Genomic DNA, 20,107 nt, shown 5'->3' with positions numbered 1-20,107 from the left:
CCCTCGCCTCCTCCTCGTCTCCTCTTTAAGGGCCACCTCCACCCCTCAGGTCTTTTGCTCTCGACTCGTTTCGGATGCTTGAGCGAGATTTAGGCTGACAGGCGGAGAGCCTGAGAAAATGCTAAAAGCCTGTTTCATAACAGGGGCAGCCTCCAGGCGAGTCAACTCCTGCGCTTTTAATATCACTATAATTTATTGATAACGCCACCCTTAACATCTCCACATGCACACGGCAGCACAACAATTGTTTTCGCTGCAAAGCGTGTGGTGAAGCAGGTGATACAGTCTTTAGGGAATTACAGCTTACCACCTGCACCGAAGCAACAGCGCAGATTCCTACATAAATCACTTTCTCATTTTGGCCACTCTGGTTTTAAAGACGCGAGAGATTAATTTAGGTCTTTTTTTTTTTTAGATTTACAATATTTTAGAAATGTTCGATGCAAAATATGACATTTGGTGGCCAGTTATCTCAGGATAAAACTGTGGGAATTCCCGATTTACAGTTTTGATCTGATTTTCGATCCTCAGATGTTGCTCTTTCATAGCTCAATAGGCTTGACTACTGAGTTCTGAGTGAAAATTCTGAAAATGAAAATTCTGTCATCATTTACTCACCCTCATTCAAACCCTTAAGACTTTTGTTCAACTTCATCTTCAAATGAAGATATTTTTAATAAAACCTGAAAGATTTGTGTCCCTCCGTTGAAAGAGCATTCCACCAAACTTTCAAGCCTCAAAAACTTCATAAATGCACCATAAAAGTTCTCCATATGAACCGCAACCGCTTTATATGACGAACAGATTTAGGCTTTTATTCATATAAAACATTGATCACACATAAATAGAGCTCATTGTATGTGATAAGCAGAAGCTCAAATGTGCTTGCTTGATGCAAATGATGAGGTTTGTTCTAAACATCACCCAATTAAAGGGATAGTTCACCCAAAAATTAAAATTCTGTTATTAATTACTCACCCTTATGTCGTTCCAAACCCGTAAGACCTTCGTTCATCTTCAGAACACAAAGTAAGATATTTTTGATGAAATCCGAGAGCTTTCTGACCCTCCATAGACAACAAGGGAACTACCATGTTCAAGGCCCAGAAAAGTAGTAAGGACATCATTAAAATGGTCCATGTGACATCAGTGATTCAACCTTAATTTTATGCAACTATAAAATAATAGTCATTATTTTTGTTTTCTTTGCACACAAAAAGTATTCCCGTGAGCTTCATAAAATTACAGTTGAACCACTGATGTCACATGGACCATTTTAATGATGTGCTTACTACCTTTCTGGGCCTTGAACATGGTAGTTCCCTTGTTGTCTATGGAGGGTCAGAAAGCTCTCGGATTTCATCAAAAATATCTTACTTTGTGTTCTGAAGATGAACGAAGGTCTTACAGGTTTGGAACGACAGAATTTTCATTTTTGGGTGAACTATCCCTTTAAGATTAAACTTTTGATTAACATATTTGATGCGCTATGAGTATCTGCATTGATCAGTGCTTATATGTGATAGTTTTGGTGGAATGGACTTTCAATGGAGGGACAAAATTGCTCAGGTTTCATCTTTATTGTGTTTTGAAGATGAATGAAAGTCTTATGGATTTTGGATCGTTAACAGAATTTTCATTTTTAGGTGAACTATCCCTTTAGGTATCAAGTTTATCTCCGGAAATATGAATTAAAACTAGACGATTTTGATATACAGTAAAAACAATCAAATCAGTGTGGACAGCTGAGATGATTTGCTTGTTGCAATGTTCACATCGAAACCTCTGACTTTTGATGTCAGACTCTATAGTCTGAACCAATCTGAGCACTGTTTGAGACATTCTTGAGATCTTTTTTGAACACATCAAAATACTATGTTTTCCAGTCTCCATTTGCTATCCTTTAGTCTCATTGCTGTCCAGGAGAAACTTGACACTCGACTGAAATTGTTGCATTAAAACATTGTTATAATACTTACTTGCTCCTATTCTTCATATCTATAATCTGCAGTGAGCTGTCATCACAGATCCTAGTTTAGCTGCACACGTGTCAGTGTTCTCAGCTAATTATAAAGAGCTGTAAACGAACCTTGTATTCCTGGCTGCATTAATGAGCTCACATGGATGCAATAGATAAAACCCATCTGTTCCTGTTATAAATGCCTCAACCATAAGTTGCCTCACTCATTTTTGGAAAACCAGCCATAACCATCTGGCATGATGGGGAATGAATCGTCTCTAATTAAGTTTTGCCTAGCTGGCTACTACAGTTTTCAGAAGTGTGGTTACCAAATAAACAACGCTATCGCTGTTACACAACGGCATACAATCCCTCTATGAGAAAACGCAGTGGCTATAGCTGCCGCAAGAGTGGATTACAGGGGAATGCACTGAAGACAGCAGCCGAGGTGCTGAGAGAGAATTACACACGCAACAGAGTAATGTGGATGTCAACGTTGTAGCTCATTATTTTTGCCATTTGAGCGGCGGGTAGAGATACAGTAGCTTCATCTACGGCTTGTTAATTCTTGCTGTTTTTTTAGTGCTGTTGGATCTGAGTGTTTTCAACCCCCAGCCCCCTAAAACCCACAAACTCATTAGTGGCTTCTGTCTCCACTTCAGTATGACTTCCTTTAACCATTTGACAATAAAGTCAAAGTCAAAAGGCATTAGCCGTGCATCATTAAAAGAATGGTCTGGGCTCAAAAAGCTCTATTAACAGCACTTGTTTTTAATTGAAAATTTTGCAGTTATGCTAATGCACTTAGAGTCTATGGAGCAAGAGATCTTAAATGCATTTGAGTTTGGAATGGCATGAGGGTAAGTAAATAATTACTTTTTTTCTTTCTTTTTTCCCTTGTACAAGTTTTGTAAAGTGTCTATAATACTGTGATTTTAACTTAAATTCACTCTGCACTTTATATGTATATATATATATATTTAATTTAGCATTTTTTCTTTTTCTATTATAGTTATTTTTTTGTTATTTTATTTTATTATTATTTTTGGTAAAATCATCCTGTTTGAATGGTGCTACATGAAAAATTATTATTTTACTGTAAGTCCAGGTTCAGGTCAATGACAAAAAAAAACCATGATTTAAAAAAAATAATCTTTTGAAAATATAGTTTAAAACACATACATTTTTAAGAAATGTTTAAATGTAATGAGTCATGACATACTAATATGTCATGTGGTGTAACTATCAAATAAAAACAAAACAAATTGCGTTAAATACATGAATAAACATCAATCATTATTTTAGAAATAAGATATTGAATATATTTTTCAAGATAAAAGTATATATTCTAACAACATTGTGAATTACTAATTCATAAATATAAGAAATTCATACGGTTTCGGGGTGTTGTGCCACATGACGTTACACCAGAATTGATCAGAATAAGTATCTTAAAAACATATTTTAAGATACAGTACTTATTGAAACAGACAGTCTTGAGGGTCTGAAGGGGCCTTCTCTACAATTTCTTGTTTTTTTTCTTCATGTTTTGGATACTGCTGGTTGCACCACATGACTTTCTTTCAATTAAACTTCTTTAGTACAATTGTATCACCCTGAAATTTGACTGTATGCCGCAAAAATCTAAATGAATTTTTATTTTAAACAATAACAACATTGAATTGCTTCTTTTTTGTGCTTTTTTTAAATGTATTTTATAACAGATAAATTAATTAATCTCAATTGGCATTTCACCACAAATGCTGTCAATAGAGGTTAACTTGTACTGAACCCAAAATATAAATTGAAATGACAACCCCCATTGCATAAATACTTAATAAGAACAAGCTTTGCAGTTTTATTTCTATCAGTCGTCAGGATTTAATGAAATAACCTCCTTTAAGGTGACTCTTTTGTCCAACCAGATAAGGTCATTTGAAGCGCAGAGTGTCTCTGGCAGCCCTCCAGTCATCTGAGGAGCCTCTTCTACAGGAAGACACTGGAATCTCGGAAGCCTCCTTCGTAAATACCACCCTGTGCCAGTGCACCACGCAGCTGCTATGTAAGGGCTCAGTTGTCCTTTACTAGCTTGTAAATGACAAGTGTTCTGCGAGGCATGTTTAGTAGTGCAGCACGGAGCTGTGAAGGGCAGTTCAGTCCGAGAGCTGCGGCGTAGCGTCGCACAGCTTCATGTTTATTTATATGTTCACCATAGATACTGCAGATCTAAACCACAAGCATGAGAGGCTGCGTGTCTTCTACAAAAAAAAATAAAGAAGTCACACTGTCCAGGCTGTGCTGTCAGCTGCGAAAAGAGCCGCTGGAATTTTCCAAGAGTGTTATTTCATTACTTATAGAGCTATTTGATTCATTTTTTGTTGCCAAAAAACATACCTATCAATTTCCATGCCCAGCCATGATGCAGTAATCACATTAGCATTCATCTTTCTCCCTTACACAATCAAACACGGGCAACTCCCAGCTCATCCCTGCCAGCCACTTACTCTAAAAGCCTCTTCAGCCGCTCGCGCTGAGGACACAGTAACTTCACTGAGTGATTTCTCATGTGCGCCGTCGCCGCAGTTCATGATTACATTCAAATGGAGTTTAGACAAACCAGAAAAAGATTTCACTCTCTTACAACGACGGGGTGTCTGAAACCGGTTCTGGGCCTTATGAAATGGCACACAATTGTCGACTGGTCAACTAGTCATCCAACAACTGAGATGCTGATAAATGCTGAGAATTGCAATGTTGCATAAAGCAATTTAACAATAGCAAATTGTCATTAAATTATTATTATTATAGTTAACTAAAACTATAAGAAACTGTTACTTGAAGTAAAGCCAAAATAAACTAAAACTGAAATAAAAATAAATCAAAACTATATAGACATATAAAAAAATACAAAAAACATAACAGAATTATTCAAACTTCAACTAAATTAAAATGAAAACAAAATATAACAATAAAAACTACTACAAAATATTAATAAATTCTATAATATCTCAATGACACTAAAATAACACTCCCACAGTTTGCTGTGTCAAACAAAATAGCACCAGTCAGCAGACACAATTCTTAACAAATTCATCTATTTACAATGCATTTGACATCTATTTTTTTATTTCTATGTGTCTAGTTATGGGGAAAGACTATCATGCCCTAAATTATTATTATTTTTTTTTTCATACTTTTTTAATGACTTGCAATTCTTAACGAATTCATCTATTTACGATGTATTTGACATCTATTTTTAATTTTTTTTCTATGTGTCTAGTTATGGGGAAAGACTATCATGCCCTGATTTTTTTTTTATATATAATTTATTTTTTCCTAATTTATTTAATGACTTACAATTCTTAACAAATTCATCTATTTACAATGTATTTGACATCTATTTTTTATTTCTATATGTCTAGTTATGGGGAAAGACTATCATGCCCGACTGTTTTTTTATATTATTTTTTTAAATATTTTTTTTATTACTTTTTCTTCATTGTTTTCTCATTGATATAGTAATCTATATGTATTGTTTTTTAATTACGTGGTATTAAAATGAATATATTATACTTAAAATATGCTTTGATACAAACATTTATTACTATTTAAAGTCAAATATTTATTACTATTTAAATAGTCAAATTGTGAAATTTATGAACTTTTGATGATTATATATATATATATATAAATACCTTGCTACGTGTACTGCGTTAGACTTGTCATTGTCGAGACTTGTCATTTGCACTAACATATTATTGCTCTTTTGTTAGTTTTGATTGCTTCTATTGTCCTCATTTGTAAGTCGCTTTGGATAAAAGCATCTGCTAAATGACTAAATGTAAATGTATTATGGTTTAAATAAATCTCAAGACCCCTTCAATCTGTTCTGTGCACTCCAACTACATATTTTTGATCATGTGCTTTATACATAAATACCCCCTATGAAACATGCCCGTTTGAGATCAGGAATCAGAAAGCAACCTGAAACAAGCCTAATTACATTTCCAGTTAAAACATTTTGACTAGTTGTTCAGCCAAACCCCCCAACTATTTCATTTTGAAAAGAAGTCATTTGCACATTGCTACTCTGCAGGACTGTTTGTTTGTGTATATGTTTGTGGCCAAGTTATGTAGTAACTGTCAGTTAATGGAAATGCAGGGCAAAGAACCAGCAAAACCACCAAATTGAGAACCGGCACCATTTTGGTAGAAACTGGTCAAAGAAGTGGCACTCGAAAAAGCAGCAGTGAGGAAAAGAATGGCTCTCAGACCAATGAGATAGTCGCCATTGACTGAGGGGGCTGACTGTTGTCTGGGGAAAGTGAAGCCGTTCCAGTTCAATACTCAGGAAAGGGCAGTCACCGCAGCAGAGACTTCTAAAGAGAGCATCCGTGTCAGACCAATGCTGCTTTATTTAACACAGGACTGAGTCTGACCTAATCAATGACACTATAGAACATTCTAGAGGTGATAGATTAAACCTTCATTGAAGCTCTGGGAGAAAACACCACTGGATTTGATGGAAAGCTCCTCATGATCAGATAGATATCAAAGTCAGCTAATTGTTCTTGGTGCAATAAAATAATGCCAAAACCACAAACCTAGTACTAAATGAATGAATCATACATTATTATTCATTTATTTATTATTATGTGTAATTTTTTACATTTTTTTTTCAGGCAACGTGAATATATTACATAACTAATACAGCAGGACATTTAGGTTACAACAAAAATTTTAAAGGTCGGATAAGGCAGGGATATAAGGTAGGTATTTTCACCTTTTTACAATAATTTCTAAACAATAATCCTCCTCCGAAAACCCTTCTAGAATAATACGGTTCTTTTTTTAGCATTTCAAATGAATGCTGTTCGTTTACATTTTGTCTATTCATCAAAAACCTATCATGTTTTCCATTAAAATATAAAGCAGCACAACTGTTTTCAACATTGATAAGAATAATATTTCTTGAGCAGCAAATCAGCATATTAGAATATTTTTTGAAAGATCATGTGACACTGAAGACTGGAGTAATGATGCTAAAAAATTCAGCTTTGATCCCAGGAATAAATCAAATTTCAACATGTGTCAATATAGACAACAGTCCTTTTAAATTATAATAATTGTTTCACAATATTACTGTTTTCACTGCATTTTGTAAGCCTTGGTGAGCATAAGGATGCTTCTTTCAAAAAATAAAAAATGAACTTTAGTGTATATACAGTATTGTCAGCTAAGGTAATCTACCATAAATAATGGAAACCGTTAATATGTAGCTGTCTGATCCCTGTTACATGTTAGAAGCACTTGCTCCATCAAGGTTAACTACAGCCAATACGTAATTCCTCATCTCTGTCAGTTTGCACTGGTACACAGTGTTTTCATACCCCAGGAAAGAGATACTGCATTTAATTAAAGCACTCCCTCTAAGTCTACATTATTTCACATTAGTGAGCCAGCGGATTCCCTCTGGACAAAATTGATTATTATTTCATTAGATCTAGCTTAGTCTATTTATGAACTATAATCTCAGGCGTGTCAGGCCCATTTTTTCTGCAAAAGATCATTAGGGGCATATCAACAAAGTTTATTTTTTTAAATAATATTTCCAATATCAATCTGCTTTTATCATGTGGATTTCATTATCATTGTTCCTGTATTGATCTGGTGTGCTGTACCTGACTTTATAAGATTATTCATCATTAAATAAGCTACATTAGTCGGAACATCACAGATAAAGTGTCTCAAACATGATTTAACTGTTTACAAAGGACTGTCAAAATAATACTGACAGAGTATTCTGCTTTGTCCTTTTAAAACAGCTCGATGTCCTGCGGTGTGACAAACTGAATTCAATTTAGAACTTTTTAAACACTATTTTAATTATTAGGCATGTCTCAATAATTTTAAAGACCACATAGAGTGATGAATAGAGACTAAATGAACACTTCTAGAAAGTACATGCATGGAAATTTTATGGAAATTTTAAAAATAAATAAACAAAATTAAATAAACGAAATAAATAGAAAATTTTCACACTAGCAGGATCATTTAAACTACACTATAAAAAAAAAAATTTCACGTTAAAAATTCCAGTGGCAAAAATGCAGTTTTTGGAGTATGTTTTACAAGAAAATATACAAGTTTTTGAGTTTAATTATTTGTGAAATGTACTAGCTAATTTACTAGAGTGAAAATGGTTTCAAAGGAAATCCTACATTAGTGTTTTCACTGTACTTAAGGGGTAAAAAAAGGTGATGGACCAAAAATGGACCAAAGATATGGACTTTCCCCGTATACGTCCAAGCTAGTTTGAACCTAAAATCTGATCTGATCACATTTTGTTTCAAGTACGCACATGCAAACATACAGAAAACGACATTAACTCATTTAAACACTACACTGAAGCTGTTCTAAGTCTCTCCCAATTCCGTACCATCTCAACGATACGAGATGCATCAGTCTGCGCCATTAAAACCTAGCAGCATAAATACAAAATGACAAATCCATTTGCGTGCAGCCCCTTAAAAGCTCTAGCCGGTGCCAATTGAGGATAATGGAATCTTGTTCTCGAGAGCTGGCGACGAAAAGCACTTGCTGCTGGAAGCTTTGCCTCGCTCACGTGTACCTCAAGGTGCAGCGTCCTGCCTTTCCTCTTACACGCTCAGAAACCCAAGCAGGCAATGTCTCACAGAGAGCTCAACCAGAATCTAAAGACAAGTTTCCATTCCGGTAGTGAGCAGAACCCAGATGGCAAGCGACACTGTTACAGCATTCATGCATATGCCGTCTGTGTGTAGTGCACTCACCAGCGATCTGCTCTCAGCTGCACCGCTGCTTCTGTAATCGCGAGCTGATGCCTGTGAGTGTGTTTGTTAAAGCTGGTTTCTCCGGGTCGCTCTCGCCCTCCCCAACCACTGCAGAACCCTCCACCGCTCAAGGAACAGCCCACCGGAGACACATGCAATGTCACATGCACCGCCACACTGAGCGCTTCCACATGGCCAAACGCATGAGTGCAAATTTCGATGGACGAACAAAGAACAATTCCTGCATACTAAGTAGCCGTTTTAAGACGTCGCGTGTGTTTAGGCTGAACCCTGTTCTCCATTACAGCTCCCTCCGGACCACTAGCCAAGTCAAGCAGAAGCGAGTCATTAAGGAGTGTAGGCTAGCGTTCACCTCTTCCCATCATCCCTCATCACTCGCTGTGCCTCCGTCCTCCAATATCTTTCACTCCCCCTCCGCTTTTGACTGCAGCCCTTCACCGGGAGGTGTTTGTGAGTGACATCACTCCGAGGATTTCCTTTTGTTCCGCAGACAGACCACTTCTCTCTCTCTCTCAAATTTACTAGCTAATTTACTAGTTGGTTTCAAAGGAAATCCTACATCATTTCTGCTTTCAGTACACTGAAGGAAAAAAGATGATTAAAAATGGACCTAAGATACAGGCTTTCCCCTTATACGTTCATGCAAATTTGAACCTATTATGATTTTACAAATTCTGGACACGTTTTGTGTCAAGTACGCACATGCAAACATACAGAAAATGACATTCTGAAAACTCATTTAAATGCATTGAAGCTGTTTTAAGTCTCTCACAATTTCTTTGTGCTCAAGATATTGTACAAGAAGTCTGCAATCAGAAGTCTCCTCAATTTCTCATCAAATTATTCAAAGACCAAATGATCCAAGCTATGTTATTCAAATTAATTTATAGATTTTGATCACAATCATTTTTTTATTTGGGACTATGTTTTGGGACTGTTTGCTTTGTTCCGCAGACAGACCACTTCCCCTCTCTCTCAGAAACGCACAGTGCTGTGAGCTATTTTTAGCAACAGAAAAAAAAACACAGCACGACTACAAAGCAGTAGGTTGCTAGAACTTGCTACACTGAGAAAAATACAGCAAAAATGGAGCCCAAAGTGGCTGCGCATCATGGAAAGTTGCCTGCGTTAGAAAAGAAAATTGCAAGGGAAATCCATTTTGTCTCGATAGTTTCTCCTAGAGTGCAATGAGATAAAGTGCAAACGGAGACTTTAGCTCATATCTACTGCTTTTCAGGATATTCTCTGGAGGATCAAACCCAGTAATCTCTCAATAATGCCACAAACCCAGATTTGCACTCAAGATATTGTACAAGAAATCTGCAGTCAAGTCTTCTCAATATGAACTCCAACATTTTTCATCAAATAGATTATAAAATAGATTATACCCTTTCTTTGTAAATAACTTTCTAATTTGCAACAGTTTTTATTTCTCCTAATGAAATTCAGTACAAGAATTCTGCAATCAGAAGTCTCCTCAATTTCTCATCAAATTATTCCAAGACCAAATGATCCAAGCTATGCTATTCAAATTAATTTATAGATTTTGATCACAATCATTTTTTTATTTGGGACTATGTTTTGGGACTGTTTGAAAAATGGATACTAATAAAACACAATCAAGCAGTGCTATCCATTTATAGCTTTATTACTTTACATCAATTTGTGACTATTTTTATTTCTACTACAGAATTCTACAAGACACATCTGTTGCTACTTCAGTAAAACATAACAGAGAACTCAATTAAGTCTCCTGTGACATAAAAGAGCAACCTCTGAGCAATATAATTCTCCTGTGGGCAAACCTTCAAGAGCCTCAGGAGGACCATTAACCAGCACAGAACAAAACAAAATATAATATAATATAATATAATATAATATAATATAATATATGCAGTGTGACCAACTTAATTCCATCTAGAATTTTTTAAAGACTTAAAGATTGTTTTAATTCTTTTTGATTATTAGGCATGTCTCAATAGCTTTAAAGACTACTTAGAATAATTAATAGAGACTAAATGAACACTGCTAGAAAGTACATGGAAAAGACTTTTAAAATTAAAAATAAATCAACAAAATTAAAGATTAAAAAACTAAAATTAAATTAACAGAATGGGCCTCTCAATAATTTATAAGTATAATGAGCATCTGTTGTTTTTCTTGGCAGTGGGTGATTTCTTTTTCTGAGGGGAAAAAGCATTTGTTGGAGCAGGCGGAGCGTAGCAACTACCTCAGAGCATGTGCGTTACACACGCATCCACACGGCCCACTGTTAAACAATATGCCAGCGATCAAATCATCCAAACCATGCTCAGTGGAGCACTAACATCTCTGCTGCTAAGAATAACCCTCGCTCTCCGTTGTTTCTTTTTATACCCGTGCCTGGGGAGCCGGCCTGCAGTTTTTAGAAGGACACGACCACAGTCGCTGCTCCTCGGCCCGTTTTATCTCAGCTGACGACACTTGTTTACTTGCTCGCAAACACAAACACACGTTATACCATGGAAAAGCACAACAATACTACCCTGAGGCAACATTTGCATGTTTCACAGTGCAGAAACTAAGTATCTTTCAATGATTTTCTAATAATGGACGTTTCTGGGTTCTCTGAAGCTTAAGTCGTTGTACGTCTATAGTGGTGAACGGAAAATAGTTTTAAAAAATTGTTTTGTGTTCCCATTTGCTCCAATAGCAAAATAAAAATCCTGTCATGCGCAATCATGTTTCCAAAAAATTAAAAATAAAGAGATTTACAGCAGTCAGAAGAGAGAAAGATGTCAAATGTACTGTCACTCCCTCAGATGTTGTATTAGAAACATCCTTTTGTGTGCAATGGTAATGTTTTCTTTTTGTAATTTAATGCCAATATAATAAAACACAAAGTATAATGTTAAAAATGTGCACTTTCCATTTTTTAAATAAATATTTCAAAAATGTTTTGCTAGATTTATGATGTTAATAACTCGGGAAACGTGCCATCACAGTCCATTGTAAAGAGATTTGGATATTTACAGTATTTATCTGTTCTGAAATGGTAAAGGATAACAGAGATATGACATGATAATTGTCACGGTGCGCTACTGTGAAGAGCACGGAGACGAAGGAGCGAGGAGAGGAATTCAAACATATAGATTTTAATAACATCCAGGGAACAAGGAAAACACACGTAGCAAGGGTAGACATATACAATTCCAGACGAGGGAGAACAGAACGGGCTAGAACTCAAATAGGGCAGATAACGAGGGGCAGACAGGTGAGGAGGAAAACTAATAACAAGGAACACCTGGAACTAATAGAACTAAAAGGGGACAGGAACAGGAAGGGCCAAATAAGGGCAAGGAAGGCACATGGGGAGCAAAACACACACACAAAACTGGGAACAGAGTCTGACAATAATATAATATAATATAATATAATATAATATAATATTTTCCAGCCTTTTGGAAGATATTTATCTGTTCTGAAATGGTAAAGGATAACAGAGATGTGACATGATTTTATGAATAGTTGAGTTAGAGTTGAGTAGAGTTTGGATTGATTCATTGAAATGGATAGCTTGAAGTGATTCACAGAAATGAATTGAACTTGCTAACTGTAACAGCATCTTTGCTAATGAAGTTTTGATGGGTCCACAACATGCAACATACTGACTATGAGAAACTTTGCAAGTATATGTCAACTTATTCTACTAACCCTAAACCTAACCTAACAGTCTACTCCGAGAGTTAGTAGACATGTAGTTGCAAATTAACGAGAATTAGTTTACATGTACAGTAGTTGCAAAGTTACTTAAAGGAACACTCCACTATTTTTGAAAATAGGCTCATTTTCCAACTCCCCTAGAGTTAAACAGTTGAATTTTACCGTTTTCGAATCCATTCAGCCGATCTCCGGGTCTGGCGGTAGCACTTTTAGCTGTAGCTTAGCATAGATCATTGAATCTGATTAGACCGTTAGCATCTCGCTCAAAAATGACCAAAAAGTTTCGATATTTTTCCTATTTAAAACTTGACTCTTCTGTAGTTACATCGTGTACTAAGACCGACGGAAAATGAAAAGCTGCGATTTTCTAGGCCGATATGGCTAGGAACTATACTCTCATTCCGGCGTAATAATAAAGGAACTTTGCTGCCGTACCATGGGTGCAGCAGGCGCAATGATATTACGCAGCACAGATAAAATAAATAAAGTAAATAAATAAAATGTCTAAAGTGGACTATCAAAATAAAGTGTAACCAAAGTTTGAGTTATAAAAATCTTGCAATCCTGTTTCAAGCCAATACTACAGTACATGCCAGTTTTTAGTGAATTATAATTTTTAATTAAAAACACAACAACAAAAAAAATAAAAAAAAAATAAAGACACTTATATTAATCATAGAAATAATGCCAAATACGAACTAACCTAAAACTAAATAGTTTTACTTTCTATTTTTTTTTAAAAATGACAGTGGGGGCAAGTAGCCTAATGTAATCAGTGAATGGACGAACACCATATAACACCAGGAACACTGCGTCGAGGGCGCAAAAATGACACACTTCACCTCGACACTTGTGAAATTGACTGACTAGTTGCTATGAGAACTGCATGATCCTGTAGTATCCGGCAGACTAATAGTCAATATTACACATCTAATGTGCTGTCTATTTGTGGTATATTGTGGATATTCACCTGTGTTGACATAAAGCATGGAAGTGGCCGCTTACCGTGAAACTGTTGTTGACATTCTTTGTGCTTGATTCGGCAACACTGGCATCTGAAAGATCCACCTCATCGAAAATAAGAGACTGTGGACAGGAGGAGAAACAGGGGGAGAACAGTAAACATTGACGATCACAGTAATGCAACAGATTTAGCATACGTTCATAAACAAATATCTTATGCACAGTGATGCTGAATACTGTTCTACTGAAATGACACGGAAATGAGCTTATTGAGCTACTGCCAAAGGCTATAGAATACCCAAGACATGTCACTCGTATAGTGTTGAATGGGGAAAAATGCAACGCTTAATATGGCCGCTCATTCGAAGGAAGCCCCGCCTTCTGAATGAAAGAGCCAATGGCTAATTGGTAAAGTCAGTGCGTCACTGCAGCTGCCGTTAGAAGTCCCGGTTGCTATAGAAACAGTCAGCGTTTTTAGACGTGCACTTAGGACTGCGTCAAAGATGGCCGCCGAGTGACATGACTTGTCTTAAAGGGACTTTGCTACTGCTTATCCTATGCACTACCATGCGTGTGTGCTATATGAGTTCAAGATGGATCGCAGACAGCTGGGTGTGTTATGACCTCCTCCATCAGCGCAGAGAGCAGGAACTGAAGGCCTGAGATGATAATAACGCCACACACCACCTTCAGTAAGCAGTGAAAACCGAGGATCAGGAGAGCCAGGATCTTAGAAACTACTGTTGACTAAACATTTGTCAAGGATGTAACAATGTCATTTTCTGCAGTGATAATTAGGGCTGGGGAGTATGAGCAAACATATTATATTATTATGAGTCATTTATGAGACGGAAATGGTGTATATCATCATGGAAATGTATTTCATTTGGCTTACTGTTTTTAGATAATTAAGGCACTTCATCTCATTTGATTATTTTGTCTTTGAAGGATGCAAACCCAAAAATTATTCAGTTTAAAAACTTCTCTACATCATGTAAAAAAAAAACTTTTGAGTGTAATTTCTGATTGGATGAGCCACATTCAAAAGAGTTTTAAAATAGTCAATGGGTCAATGACAAATAAGAGAGCTCAAGATAAAGAAAAAAAATACAGGTGCCAAGTTCCTAGAAATATTTAGAAACATTTAAACCATTTTCAACAAATATTTAAATCAATTAATCAAGTGAAAATTAACAACATATTTTCCATGAATACATGTGAGTGTACACTACCGTTCAAAAGTTTGGGGTCGGTAAGATGTCTTATGTTTACCAAAGCTGCATTTATTTGATTTAAAAAAAAATACAGCAAAACAGTAATATTGTAAAATAATATTGCAATATAAAAGAAATGTTTTCTATTGTAATACAGTTTAAAATGTAATTTATTCCTGTGATCAAAGCTGAATTTTCAGCATCATTATTCCAGTCTTCAGTGTTACATGATCCTTCAGAAATCATTCTAATATGCTGATTTGCTGCTCAAGAAACATTTCTGATTATTATCAGTAGCTGTTTCCATCCACCTATTTTTATGAGCGTTTTGGAATATCGCATAAAAAACGCTGGATGGAAATGCCAAGATGCGAATAAATTCTAAAAATGCGCATAAAAAACTTATGCGCACATTTGAGTAGGATAAACTTTTTATCTGATAAGAAAAAATGGGCATAAACTACAATGGCAACACATTTACCGAATAAATTCCACCTTGCGCATTGAAAAAGTCATGTGACTTTGCGCTATGAGACGGGATAACTTGACTAGCAGCGGATCAATCTCGTTCACAGCATCTATATGTTGTTTTGGTCGTTCTGAAATGCTCGAGCAAAGTCTGTCGTCAAAGTAAGTCTGTATAACTGTCTTACACGACTGCGTTCCCAACCAGCAGGCATCCACCTCCGAAAGCAATGACCGCATTTATTGTGCTTCGTCTGCTTGCTCTGAGGTGCAAGTAATTTATCATATGTGACCCTGGACCACAAAACCAGCCATAAGGGTAAATTTTTTTAAATTGAGATTTAGACATCATCTGAAAGCTGAATAAATTAGCTTTCCATTGATGTATGGTTTGTTAGGATAGGACAATGTTTGGCTGAGATACAACTATTTGAAAATGTGGAATCTGAGGGTGCAAAAAATATCAAAATATTGAGAAAATCGCCTTTAAAGTTGTCCAAATGAAGTTCTTAGCAATGCATACTACTAATAAAAAAATTTAGTTTTGTTATATTTATGGTAGGAAATGTACAAAATATCTTCATGGAACATGGTCTTTACTTAATATATTAAATGATTTTTGGCATAAAAGAAAAATCTATAATTTTGACCCATACAATGTATTTTTGGCTATTGCTACAAATATACCCGTGCAACTTAAGACTGGTTTTGTGCTCCAGGGTCACATATATGAAAATTATTATATTCAGTGGCTTCTCCTAGTTTTCTTAGTGATATTTAGCGCCAGCTTATCATGAAGTGACGATTTTGTTCTTTTTGACTCGTTGGATGAAACGGTGCTTTATTCACAAATGTTTTATGCGATATTCAAGTTTTGCAAATATGTTAAATTCGCATCTTTGGATGGAAACATAGCTAATGTTGACATTAAACAGTTGTGCTGCTTAATATTAGAAACAGTGATGTATTTTTCCAGGATTCTTTGATGAACAGAAAGTTGAAAAGAACAATTTATTGGAAATATAAATCTTTTATAATGTTATAAACATTTTAGTTACTGTCACTTTTGATCAATTTAATGCATCCTTGCTGAATAAATGTATTAATTTCCTATTAAAAACTGACTTTTATAACTGACATTTATAACAATATACTGTCATTTTGATTTATTTAATAGGCCCTTGCTGAACTATTAATTTCTTTTTCTTTTTTTTCTTACTGATCCTGAAATTTTTATTTAAGTGTACATAATCTTTATTTTTAAAAAAGAAAAAAAATTTTTTTTTAACAAATATAATAATGAATTATTAATTCATAAATACAGTATCATTACTATTTAGGGGAGTTATACTATGAAATTTTAAACTATGTCATAAAAAAGTTAAAATCAAATTATTGGATATTGACTTTCAGACAGTCATGAAGGTTCTCTCATGCGTCCACTCTATCGTATCACTTTAAAGTTTTTGTTTATTTATTAATAAATTCATCTTTTTTTAATGAAACCATTTTTTGTCTGGCCAAAATAAAAATTAAAAAGAGCATCATGCCATTGACCTCAAATATGTATATACAGTATGTATACAAATGCCTGTGATCACGTCTATCGTGGCAACACAATATATCATACCACCCAGCCCTATGTACTGTATAATCAGGTTCATGTATGAACTCCAAAAAGAGATACGCGTTTTAAGGATAAAATAGGTATTTCCAGGCTTCCTGAGACCTTTCCATCAAGTTTCAGTTTCAATCAGTGAAGGCCCAGTGTTTTGGGTGGTGATTGGCAGATATTTGAGTAAATGATGGTTGTATACTCAGGCAGTGTAAACAGTGTGACGTCCTATTTATGATCTGTAGGCTTGGCCGCTCTACAGCATGAGTCTGTCACAGACCCGGGTGCCATGCCAATGCAAACAAAACCCCCTCGTCTGAGCACAGCAGTGCGATCGGCCACCTCGTTTCTGCCTGTGAGGTCTGTGTCGTAACTCCCAGCTCTCTGCCGCCATGCGCTAGTGCCACTCCATGTCATTCAGGAGGAAGTGCTATGCAGGAAGTGCTAGCTTGCGTCATGGCAGCTGCATAGCTATGAACTGCCAATTTTTTAGACTAAATCCACTCTTTCTCTCCTGATTCGGATCAGACCACGGACCCAACGCCTGAATGCCATCCGTAACCATATGGTGGGCAGAGAACATACGAATGGAGGCGAACACACTCAATGCAAGGCTCGTGGGTAAAACATCACCCCTCAGACACGGACAATGACATACAAGGCACGTCTCCAGGACTCTCCTCTTCAGATGCTTAAACAGACAAGCAGACGCGGAAATGACGTGATGCCGCTTCGGTTGTCCAATGAGGAGAACGGGCATCCCGAACAATGCCAGCAGGGTGATGGGTGGTCAGCAATGTCATTGATGAAGGCTAGAGAGATAAAGAGGGGGTCGCTGCTGTTGCTGACCCGAATCGCCACCAAACCTTCCTCCGATCCACTGGCGCCAAGAGCGGGCGGCGGACGGCGGGCACCGGTCCAGCAGACGGAAAGCACCCTCCAGCACACGCGGCTACGAGAGACCCGATACTGCCAGCGGGCCAAAACGCCACCCGCCTGCCATAGTGCAACCACACACACACACATACACATAGTGACGTTATAGGCATGGCAGAAGGTGCTATGCAGGTGCCCATGTGCAGCTCTTCAGCCCCTCTCAGCACAGTCATGCCCAGTAACTCCATGGTCAAGGAACCATGGTCAAGCAGGTTTTTTTACCCCCTTACCTTAGATCACTCTGTAGGGCTTACAGGGGGCTTATTGTAGGGGGCTTACTTTACACTGTAAAAATTTTGGACTAAAAACTGGACTTTCTTTATCAGTAATTAAATAAAATTAAGAAGTGCAATGGTTTACTGTTTTTAAGGCAGCAATAAAAGGTTTGAATTTTTTTTACAGTGTAGTGAGGGTGTAGAATCAGTATCAGGATCTAATGAAAGAATAGATCACCTTGGCATCCTTGGCATAGTAGAGCGTCCGTCCCCGCAATTTGAAATAACGCTTTTTCCAACGCTGGAACGAGCTTGTCTGTTTCAGAAGCAGCCCTTCCTTCACGCTCGCCTGCAGAAAGAGAGAGGTAGAACAAGAAGTCAGGAACCATTTAAGTGTTTGCACACAGCACAAAATCACTAGTAGTGATGAATAGATTAGCTCTGTACATGTTTTATTGTTCCAGAGTTAAGACACCTTATTTGGGCTACAATCGAAGGTAGCATTATATCCAGGCAGTATCCATCAATGCCAGAATGCTCAATAAAAAACACACACACACACAAAAAGAAAATCTAGAGAATGCTGATTACATATATTTTATTTAGGGCTGCCAAATCGATTAATTGCGATTAATCGCATCCAAAATAAAAGTTTGTATTTACATAAACTTTGTGTGTCTACTGTATTTATATGTACATATAAATACACACACATAAATGTATATATTTAAGAAATATATGTAATAAATACTTATATTTATATATATTATAAATCTTACATAAATATGTATATATATATATATATATATATATATGTATATATATATTCATATTTATGTAAGATTTATAATATATATAAATATAAGTATTTATTACATATATTTGTGCATTTATATATACACATATAAATACAGTAGACACACATATATTATGGAAACACAAACTTTTATTTTGGATGTGATTAATCGTGATTATGTATCACAGTATGATTATGCGGTCTTAGAACATAGCACTAAAAATAGTTCAATCCCAAAATAAAAATTTACCAGTATTTGGGAATATGGGAGTATTTGACCCAATATTTGTCTGTACTGTGTTAGCGTAGCAACATGCTAACACCCAACACTGTTGAAATCAATTGTACATTTCTGCTTTGCGCTTATGAGAAGAGTGCTTTTTGGATGAGTACTTTTCTGGCCTTACAATTCATTCAAAACCAAAACAAAGAACTAAAAATAGTTCAACCTAATTGCCCAATATTTAGGTATTTGGGACTACCTGACCCAATATTTATGTGCTTTGTTAGCTTCAGGTTTGGGAAAATAATCAAAGTCTGTGGTGAAAAGTGTAATAGTAGTGTGAACATTTCACTGACACTGACAAATCAAAGGCACGTTCCTCTGCCAGATGGAAAAGTTTTCTCCTTTTTTGCCATTTCCTGTGAACATATTCGTACCAGAGCTGACTGAGTGACATGAAACAGACAGGGCAATAAAATAATCCTCTGTCCAACTAGCTAGTCAAGTAAGCTAAATTATAACCTTAAACATGAGCTGTTCCTGCATACACATCATCCAATTATATCCCAGCTATGTAAACAATGTTATAATATACCAAACAAAGAGGGGGCATGTGAGACTTAACATAAGCGTAAAGGAAGCAGAATTTGAAACTCGATATCAGCTCTGGACGTCCACACGGACATGTGCACAGTGCGGGTCTGCCCTGCCAGAGGAAGGAACAGGAAGCCTTGCCAAGATCAAGTGCGCTTAGACACCAATTTCATGCTTGGGAGGGGAAAGACAAGGCAAAAGGCACACAAGAAAGGAAGCCCATTACTCAAAAGATCCTGTCCTGCACAGTGCCACCGTCCCCTTAGCAAGCGTGAACTCACAGAAGCCACGAAAGGAAAGGCAAAAGATCTCAAATCCGAGCATGGCAAAAAGGCTCCATGAAGAACCTTTAACATCCATGAAACCCTTCCACTGCACAAAACGTTCTATACACTCTTAAATATAAAGAGTCCAGAAGGGGTTTTCACAGTGATGCTATAGAAAACTATTTTGGATTCCCCCAAGAACTTTTCAGTGAACAGTTTTTAAAATATACATTTTTAAAATAACATTTTTTTCCCCTCTTAGAACCCTTTTCTCCTATAAAGAACCTATTGCGCAGTGTAAAGTTTTCATGAATATTAACTCTTT

General features: G+C 36.3%; 1 protein-coding gene across 1 annotated transcript in view; it reads right to left on the bottom strand.

Annotated features, from left to right (window-relative positions):
- Nucleotides 1-20,107, bottom strand: part of LOC107749031 (diacylglycerol kinase eta) — an 80,452-nt gene that overhangs the window by 44,173 nt on the left and 16,172 nt on the right. The window contains exons 2-3 of the mRNA XM_016564077.1: nucleotides 18,142-18,252; nucleotides 13,501-13,581 (exon numbers count right to left, since the gene is read on the bottom strand). Coding sequence (XP_016419563.1) covers nucleotides 13,501-13,581; nucleotides 18,142-18,252 — 192 coding nt within the window. The remainder of the gene's footprint in view (nucleotides 1-13,500; nucleotides 13,582-18,141; nucleotides 18,253-20,107) is intronic.

Source organism: Sinocyclocheilus rhinocerous, unplaced genomic scaffold (genome assembly GCF_001515625.1).
Source record: "Sinocyclocheilus rhinocerous isolate Xijiao unplaced genomic scaffold, SAMN03320098_v1.1 scaffold2245, whole genome shotgun sequence".
Classification (NCBI taxonomy): domain Eukaryota; kingdom Metazoa; phylum Chordata; class Actinopteri; order Cypriniformes; family Cyprinidae; genus Sinocyclocheilus; species Sinocyclocheilus rhinocerous.
Note: the sequence above shows the minus strand (reverse complement) of the source record. Positions and strands in the feature narration are given on the sequence as shown.